We start from the raw sequence: 8,791 nt of genomic DNA, 5'->3' as shown, positions 1-8,791 counted from the left end.
CATTTATCAAGATGTTTTATGTTATAAAGCATATCATTGCCGTCTTCTGACAGGCCTCGTTGGCGCAGTAGGCAGCGCGTCAGTCTCATAATCTGAAGGTCGTGAGTTCGAGCCTCACACGGGGCACGTATTTTTTCCTTTCAAATTTGGAGGAAGGAGGTATTCATTTTTTCCTGACTAACTGTGGTGCATTTGATGAAAGCATTTTAAATCACATGAAGTTATAAAGAAATGAGCACACCGGGTAGCAGTGTGCCGTGGGACATCTGGTCTTCTTCATGTCACTGTCCAAAAATTGCCGTATTACAAAATCAATCAAGCCACACGTAGAATAGTTTAGACAGAATCCAAAAATCTAAAATGAAAATCTAAAATAAACATTTCTAGGTTTTTCTTTTATCCGGCTTTCTTGATGCCTTGAAGGCAACGCCACTACGTCACGTGACTCCGGAACTCCTTCCGTCCAGCAAAACATTACTGAGCAAGCGAGCACTTGTAAACAACTGAGCGTCGATCTTGACAGTACCTCAATTTCCGAGCGAACAAACTCTCAGCCTTTCCCCACCGATCGCTTACCTGTCCAGTTGACAGGCCGACTCAATGCATTTCAGAGGACCGAAAACACCGAGACGATCATGGACGTCAACGATTTATTTAGTAGTTGCAGAAAGGGCGACATTTGTAGAGTCAGGTAACCATTACATGCGTACAAGCGTATTTAGTCCAATAGAACGGTTTCTTCCGATTCTTACCGTAAAATGAATTCCGTGGGAGCTTTGAGCTACAGCTATTGCTGAACTAAACGATAGTTTCTGTCGTTATCCAAAATGAGCTTGATATTAACTGAAGCTCAGTTCGGCTCACTTTGCTCATGCAGCATTAGTAGTGATCATGAGTGTTTTGGCGTCATAATACTGCAGCATGTGGGGCATTCTGCAACACTATGATACAAATCGGGTAAAACACATACACAATTCAAACTAAATGATGATAGCACCACCAATGATTATTTTAAGGCATTTTTTTCAAGACTCACAGGATATTCTGTTCTTTGTATACACTGAATCTACCAAAAGAAAGAATATATTTTCTCCTTTCACCGAAAAAGTTTCATTCAACCTTTTTCTGTTGTTATATTATCAGCAATAGAACAAAGTTAGGTTTAACAAAATGCAGTCAGTCAGATCTCCCAAACTGGATGCTTCTCATATAAAAAATAAAAATGGTGCATTGCTGCCATCTATTGGTGGTCGTGCATCAGTGAAGTGCTTTCCAAGTTTGAAATTTACAGGTATCAATTATAGTATAAATTCTTACTCATTTTTGCTAGCTTTACCGGCTCGACTGGGGCGTCTTGACCTGAGTTAATTGATCGTCGATTAAAAAAAAAAAAAAAAAAAATCTGTACGGCTTGGCGGCCCAGTATCAAGTGACACATGGACCAGTACCGGTCCATGGGCCGGTGGTTGGGGACCTCTGGTTTATAGAATAAATCAAAATGTTAATTGTATTCTAATTCTCATTTTGTTGTGGTCTTTTGATGTTTTTGACAGCAGTATATTCTGACTCCATTATACTAGAATTATAAGCCACTGATTTTGTGTCTTATAGATACCTCGTTGAACAGCGAGACGTGGACCTCAATATAAGAGACCAATGGGATAGCAGCCCCTTGTAAGTATCATTCTTTGTGGTTAACAGAAAAGTATCATTTCCCATTTCTAAGATGACCTCTCTTGTCTGCTAGATATTATGCTTGCCTCTGTGGCCACGAGGAGCTTGTCCAGTACCTGCTGGCAAGTGGTAAGCAAGTGCTGTCCTGTCATGTTCCTCGTGTGACACAGCATTCCAGAAAGATGCGTCTTTTTCCTTTTCTTTGTTGCCATGTAGGTGCCAAGTGTGAGGCCAACACATTTGATGGCGAGCGGTGCCTGTACGGCTCACTGAACGACTCAATCCGACGCCTGCTCAAAGAGTACAAGTGTGTCAGTGTCCGTGCCATGAAACGGGATGATTTTAACTACTTCCTACACTTGTAAGCTTGTAACTATATTTCATTATAGTTTTTTTTTTTTAATTTGGATTTTTATTTTTTGAATTAATCCATCCACCCATCCATAGTTAGATTAAATTAGATTTTAGAGAAGTTAGTATTAGTTTTTATTAAAAAAAAAAAAAAGAGAATTGTGGTGCTAATCATATCAGTTAATGTCATCTAATAAAGAAAAGTTGTTATGTTATCCTAAGATTTGCTCACTCCTCAGGTTGCTGGAACAGGGACTCCACAGTGATATCACGTTCCTCGTTCACGGGCAAATGTTCACGGCTCACCGATGCGTGCTCGGTGCACTCTCGGAGTACTTCAGCGAAATGTTTGCGACCAAATGGAAAGACAAAACCTTGATCCATCTCAAGCATCCTCTGGTAGGTCCATTCCATGGTGTCATTGGCACATTTTGCCTGCTTCTGGTATGAGAATTCAACTTTGTACCTGTTTTCAGATCAACCCTGCAGCTTTTGGAGCCATTCTGCAATATTTATATACGGGTGAGGATATTTTGCAGCTACTAATTCTCCAGGGGAACGTTTGACTGCCTCATAGTGAACCATGTTTACTGGATAAGAGAGTAATGGAGAAAAACTATCCCAAAACTGTCTCGTTTGCTTTTTTTTTCAGTCTTACTAATTGGGTAAATATTTTTGTAATTCAAAGAGGGTTTGTCCAAAAATGACGTAACTGTTTTTATTGCTAGTGTGTCTGAATAATGTAAATATTATGATCCTGTAATGTGACAATCCACAGTTTATATTTGTGGTAAACTTGAGTAAATAATTTATAAAACTGGCTATTGGAAAAATCATTGAATGAATGAATTGTTAACTTTTCAATATTATTTTAATGGGATTGGGGATAGTCATTGAGACCAATAACATCACCCAGAGGAATTGCCATGTCTCGGATATCATGTTTTACGTTTTCCCCATTTGCTTCAAAACGTAATAAATCAATAATCAATTCCACATGATCCATCTAATCACAGATGGATTATCATGCCCATCCTTAATTTGTGCTTTGATGTTAAAGGACGTATGGATATTGACGTAAGCCTCGTGGACGACTGCAGACGGCTTGCTAAGCAGTGCAAAATGACAGATTTGATTGAGGAGCTGCAGATTAAATGCCGACAGGTGTACGACTTTGGTAAAATGCCATGTCATGCTTAGACTGCACTCATCTGTTTTTCACAGCTTGAATCTCCTTTTATTTCTTTTTGGCTCTCAAGTATCCAACAAGCCAGGCATCTGTGTGAAGGTCCTCAGTCTGGAGCCTCATATCTGCCAACTCCAGGAGGACATGGCCCAGTTGGCTGACTGTGCTCTGCCGCCTCAGCTCAGAGTAAGAATTGAGTTTGAGGTTTAACGCTTCCATCCTGCCCAGGCACAGAAATATAGAACGGATTATTTCCTTATTAGCATATGTTGAGGCTAATCACTCAGAAGCAAGTTAAAAAGTCATATTTGGGCATTGCTTTCACCTCAGGTCGGATACGGTGCACTTCCCTTCAACAATGTCGACCACCTGCCCACCTATCCTGATGTCTGCTTCAGAGTCGATGGCTACGATTTTTTGTGTCATAAGGTTTGTTTTTGTTGCAGACCGGCTTTGACTCCAACTGAGAGTTTTATTGCTTGTGTCTATTTCTCCAGGCATTTTTCTGTGGGCGGAGTGATTATTTTAAAGCCTTGCTGGAGGACCACTTCTGTGAGGGAGAGCAGCTCCAGTCCCAACCTAGCACTCCGGCCATAACTCTGCACAACATCTCTCATCAGATTTTCATCCATATCATGTATTACATATACAGCGATGACACACAGGTTTGACATTTGTATTATTTTTATATTATTATTGGCGAGCGTGAACTCAAAGCTATCAGACATATACTTTTGACTGTTACTTGGAATGAATTTGTTCTTGTAGATGTTGTAAATTCTTGTGGACAACCCGCGACGCTTCTTGAATGTCCATCAAGCTGGTATGACCACCAACTGGTTCTTCCTGATGTCCAGGTGACACGAGAGAACGTGTTTGACATCCTGTGCGTGGCCGACATGTACCTGCTGCCGGGGTTGAAACGTCTGTGCAGCAAGACCCTCGCCAAGAACCTTTGTGAGGACAACGTTCTGTGCATGTGGAAGACGGCCAAGCTGTTCCGGCTCACTCGGTTGGAAGATCAATGCATAGAGTTCATGGCCAAAATAATTGAGCTGGTGGGTGTTTTTGCAGATTTTGTACAAGAATGCCAAAATACGCATTAGATATATCAGCACGTCTAAAATCCCCACAATTATATTGTTGTTGTTTTTTGTCTGCCACAGCTGGTGGAGAAGGAGGAGTTTGCTGAGATGGTCAAAGAGGATGCAGCTTTGCTGGAGGAGCGACAGGAGACCGACTCCGTCCCCCTGATAGACGAAATCCGTTCCTACATCGTCAGTAACGTGCAGACGTACAGTGCCATAGAGGAAGCCAATCAGAAGCTGGAGGTCTTGGAGGAGCTGCTATTAAGCATTGATATTGACTGCTGAAGACTTCTTGAAAGGTGCAATTTGCCTGAGATACAACCTTTGTTTCTGTAGGCTTCATTTATCTGTTGTTACAATATTGTACATAACCTATTTTTAGTTGTAAACATTAGTGAGAATATTACATTTATTATTATACATACATATTGCCAGAGGATCTAAAAAGTCTACATACATATGTGCTTTAACTTGTACAACGTAAGATAGTGAAGGAATGGGGTCGAAATACAAAAAGTCCTGCCTAGCTACAAAAACAGATATGCTCAAACCTCATTGAATAAAGTACATAAGCAGACAAGTATATTCACATATTAAATCAGTAAAATAAACAATTTAAGCATATAATTATACCTACACACCAAATCAAAAAAGAAGACATAACTAGACATTTTTGATAAGTGGTAATGAGAAAGGTTTTTGATCTGATATATATTTCTGAGCACTTTGAAATAACAAATGTTTTTGATATATTGCCTGAATAGCTTAATGACCCTTAAGGGACTGTTTAATGCATGCCTGATGATTTTCTAAACTGGTGGTGTTGGAGTACTTATCGCTGAAAAGTGGATAGATCAAGTGCTAAGCATTAGCAGGGTAAATGAGCGGATCATCTTGGTGAAGTTGATCGTTGGGAAGTGCCTGACAAACCATGATGCTGCCAGTTTGCCTAACAAAGAAAAGATATGGTTGAAAGCATGATTAAACTAAGAATATGACATAAGCAACTACATGGAGTATCAAAAGAACAAACAAACAAAAACATGGTAAGCTGTCCCTGCTGAAGAAAAGCAGGCCCAAACCATGATGCTGCCAGTTTTCCTAACAAAGAAAAGATATGGTTGAAAGCATGATTAAACTAAGAATATGATGACGTAAGCAAATACATGGCGTATCAAAAGAACAAACAAACAAAAACCTGGTAAGTGGTGAGTATAAACTTTGCATAGTCAGGGAACATTAATAAATTGATGATGTCACAACCAAAAGCTCACCTAATTCTGTTCAAAATGACAAAATTGAAAGAATGATGAATGGATGAAGTGCGACAGTGTATGTGCAAGAATGGAGGAGAATGTTTACAGGAAGGTCACTTGGAGATAAAACCAGCAGGTGCCAGAGGGAGACAGCCAAGCCAAAGATGATTGTCAAGGCTGAAAGACGGAAAGGAAAACAACAGCCCCCACACATCGAATCGCCCATAATCAGCACCAAACCCCACGGAACCAGCTCTCACCGAACCAACACCCACTCCCATGGAATCAGACTCTCCTGCAAACTTGCCCCACCCCAAAGACTCATCACCCATCAAACTCGGCCCACACTGGCATGTGCAACTGAATATAAGAACCTTGAACGTTGCCTTTCTGAATGGAGACTTTCTGCTCTTGAAGGGCCCAGCGCTGTATTGTACTTTCCTGAAAACAGAGCTTTCTTAACAAGAATTGTGATTGAACTCAACCAACCTGCGTAAGTCTAAATTTTGCTTCAGTGTCTTAGCATTTTCCTAAATCTGAAGAAATCAAACGAGCACGTAGTGAGTAAATTGGATAACAGGTGAGTGGCAATGGCTTTTGCCGTGAGGCGCAGATAGCGCGCTCCCTAAATTGTGGACAAAATCCAACAATACATCTTTTGGTGAGTGGGATAAAAATTAGCGCAAGTGTGCACCCTTTAATACTTGAAGTGTGGTTGGGTTTAAAATTAATGCAAAGTCCAGGCATAGGGAAAATAATTAGGAGATTGTTGTCACATTGATTAAGCATCCAGGGTTTTCACCCAAAAATTTGCGGCTTCTGTAATGTTGCTGTCATTCTCTTTACAGCTTTCCAGTTTTCATTTTATATCAATTTTGGAGGGACATCCAGTTCTTGGTAATCTTTGCCATATTTTCTTTACAATTTTCCATAGTATATATGTTTTGGAGCCGAACAGTTACAAAAGGGTATCCACACGAGTGCGCCCCATCATCATGTTTGTTTACTTTTTTTTTGTTTACTTTTTGCTTTAAAATATTGCTCTTGTTTTCCCCCAATTTATCTGTATGGAGGTTTTGAAATGATTTGTCTTGGTCTCATCTTTCATCTCACCAAAACCTTTGACCAGATGGGTGTAGACTTTTTATATCCATGGGACTATTTTTGCATGTGTGACTGACCACTTTAATTCAGCCTCCAAGCAACAAGACTACAAGTTGCTTTCATTGCCACTTTTTATATTTCAAATATTTTAATATTTTAAGAACCTAATTCCATAGTGAATATGATTTAATATATCTCCTTTTACGTTGTATGTTGTGAAATGTATTTGGCAGGTTGTGCAAGAGAGAAAAAAGTGGAACCTTAATATTGAATCCACCTTTATTTTTGTTTAAAAACAGCCAAATGTGTTTTTGGTTTAGGCAAAAAAAAAAAAGAAACATCTATTACAACCGCATGTTGACAAATCTTGTGTGTTGTGACTGAAGCCTAACGCATTTAGTTTAGTGACTAGTAGTTCACCTCTGTACCAAGAGATGGCGCTATTTCTCAGCTTTTCATTGAAGATGAGTGCTCAAAAGTTCTCTTGGTAACAACAATACCATTGTTGCACAAATATCCTTTATCGAGCTCTTATAGAACGTATAGAATGATACGTTCAAAAAATTCTGAGATTTTCTTTTGTATAACATAGCATCTTACTTTTCAGATTAGTTATCAGGGTGGTATAAGCTTGGACGGAATCTTGTGTTTTGTAAACTTATAGCTGTTCTAACAGTTGCCACTGAAAATATCTGTGAACAAAATGTTTGCCCTCCAGCCCTGACAGTGAATGCTAACAAGGTTCATGGTATTAGAATAAACAACACAATTAGTTATTTCCCAACAATTTTCAAGCGTTTCATTTTATATTGTTGCTACTCAACACTGTTGTTTTTAATCATAGGTCGGAAAACATTGTCCGTTTCATTTGTTACTATGAAGCATGGTCTTGTACTTTGACTCTTCCACACATAGTTATGTAATTGTACACTTTGCTCACCTCACTGTCTTCATACAGTTGGATCGAACATCTCGGACTGGTCTTTTCATTTACTGTATTATGACACTGTATACACGCCGCCCTATTACCACACTGTCCCTTTGCACCCGTCTTATCGAATGACTAATTACATATGTCCTTTATTGAGCGTCATGTCCGTGAATGTACGTAATAGTACTGGCATGACATTTCTAGTTTAATCAAACTGACACAATAATGCATGAGAACTATAAATACAGTACAAGTCAAGTTTTTCACTTTAAATGAACTATTGTACATAAAAACTCCTATATTTCTTTCTCTCCATTGCTAAGACATGAAATTCTACTGCATGTCCACCACTGTCCTGAATAATATTTAGCAATGACAAGTTCCATGTGTTTCTAGAAAAAAACTCATTTGAAGAGGGCAGAAGGGGATAAAATCTCTTGGCACTTGACTCATGCCTCTGCGTGACTCACAGAGGCTTCACAGTGGCATCTGTCTCTTCGCATATATGAATGTGCACAGTCACAAATTCATGTGGAGCAGCTCGGCGTTGCGCTCATTTCTGCAATGTAGTAATGCAGCTCAACTGTCTCTATTTTGTTCTATTTGATTGGCTGTGGTGGAGTCATGTTCCTTCAGGGGCACAATTGCCACCACTGAGGTGCTGTACTTCAAAAATCTCTCTTTTTTTATTCTTTCAAACATTCAAGAGGGTTCTTACCCACATCATAATGAATGTGTACATCAATTTGCAAATAGGAATGCATGAGAAAAGTCATAAGATGGCAAGTGGGACCATTTTATTGTATTTATTTAACCTTTATTTTGTATTTGTCATATTTGTCAAATCGTCTCTGCATGTTGCACCTCTAATATTATTTTTAAGAAACCACTGCGCCAGAGGAAGAACAACCAATCAGACACAGAAGGTCAACCATTTCAAGTTTATCAGGTCTTTTTGATTATTTTTCATTTGAAGACATTCAAATCATCAATTTTCACACCCTGTAAGTAAACGAGTAATAGAAGTACTATTTTTGTACTTATTTCTACTGAACACACTGTGTGTACTTTTGCTGCATCTTGATTTGATTGATTGATTTATATTGATTTTTGTTGCTTATTTAGCTCATACATTATAAATAGTTGGATTCATTTTGAGTGGGATTTGATATCAAACCTAGGCTAACATCTGCCTTGCTGG

General features: G+C 39.1%; 1 protein-coding gene, 1 long non-coding RNA gene and 1 other non-coding gene across 3 annotated transcripts in view; 2 read left to right on the top strand and 1 right to left on the bottom strand.

Annotated features, from left to right (window-relative positions):
- The first annotated feature begins 53 nt into the window (after positions 1 to 53).
- Positions 54 to 126, top strand: trnam-cau (transfer RNA methionine (anticodon CAU)). Its single transcript has one exon. It is a non-coding gene; the product is annotated as a tRNA-Met (tRNA).
- Positions 127 to 455: 329 nt separating this feature from the next.
- On the top strand, positions 456 to 6,997 carry abtb1 (ankyrin repeat and BTB domain containing 1). Its single transcript, XM_088401193.1, has 12 exons — positions 456 to 691; positions 1,612 to 1,674; positions 1,748 to 1,803; positions 1,891 to 2,035; positions 2,265 to 2,424; positions 2,502 to 2,547; positions 3,086 to 3,202; positions 3,285 to 3,397; positions 3,542 to 3,640; positions 3,709 to 3,876; positions 4,069 to 4,269; positions 4,378 to 6,997. The coding sequence occupies exons 1-12, from the start codon at positions 636 to 638 to the stop codon at positions 4,582 to 4,584; spliced, it is 1,431 nt and encodes a 476-aa protein (XP_088257319.1). The 5' UTR covers positions 456 to 635; the 3' UTR covers positions 4,585 to 6,997.
- Positions 3,470 to 8,791, bottom strand: part of LOC148401944 (uncharacterized) — a 14,002-nt gene continuing 8,680 nt past the window's right edge. Inside the window, exon 3 of the long non-coding RNA XR_015863544.1 lies at positions 3,470 to 5,248. This is a non-coding gene — a long non-coding RNA (uncharacterized LOC148401944). The remainder of the gene's footprint in view (positions 5,249 to 8,791) is intronic.

This window comes from Syngnathus floridae, chromosome 2 (genome assembly GCF_059516105.1).
Source record: "Syngnathus floridae isolate MCC-2025c chromosome 2, RoL_Sflo_1.0, whole genome shotgun sequence".
In the NCBI taxonomy this organism is placed as follows: domain Eukaryota; kingdom Metazoa; phylum Chordata; class Actinopteri; order Syngnathiformes; family Syngnathidae; genus Syngnathus; species Syngnathus floridae.
The sequence above is the reverse complement of the archived record's forward strand: the minus strand, read 5'-3'. Positions and strand labels throughout refer to the sequence as shown.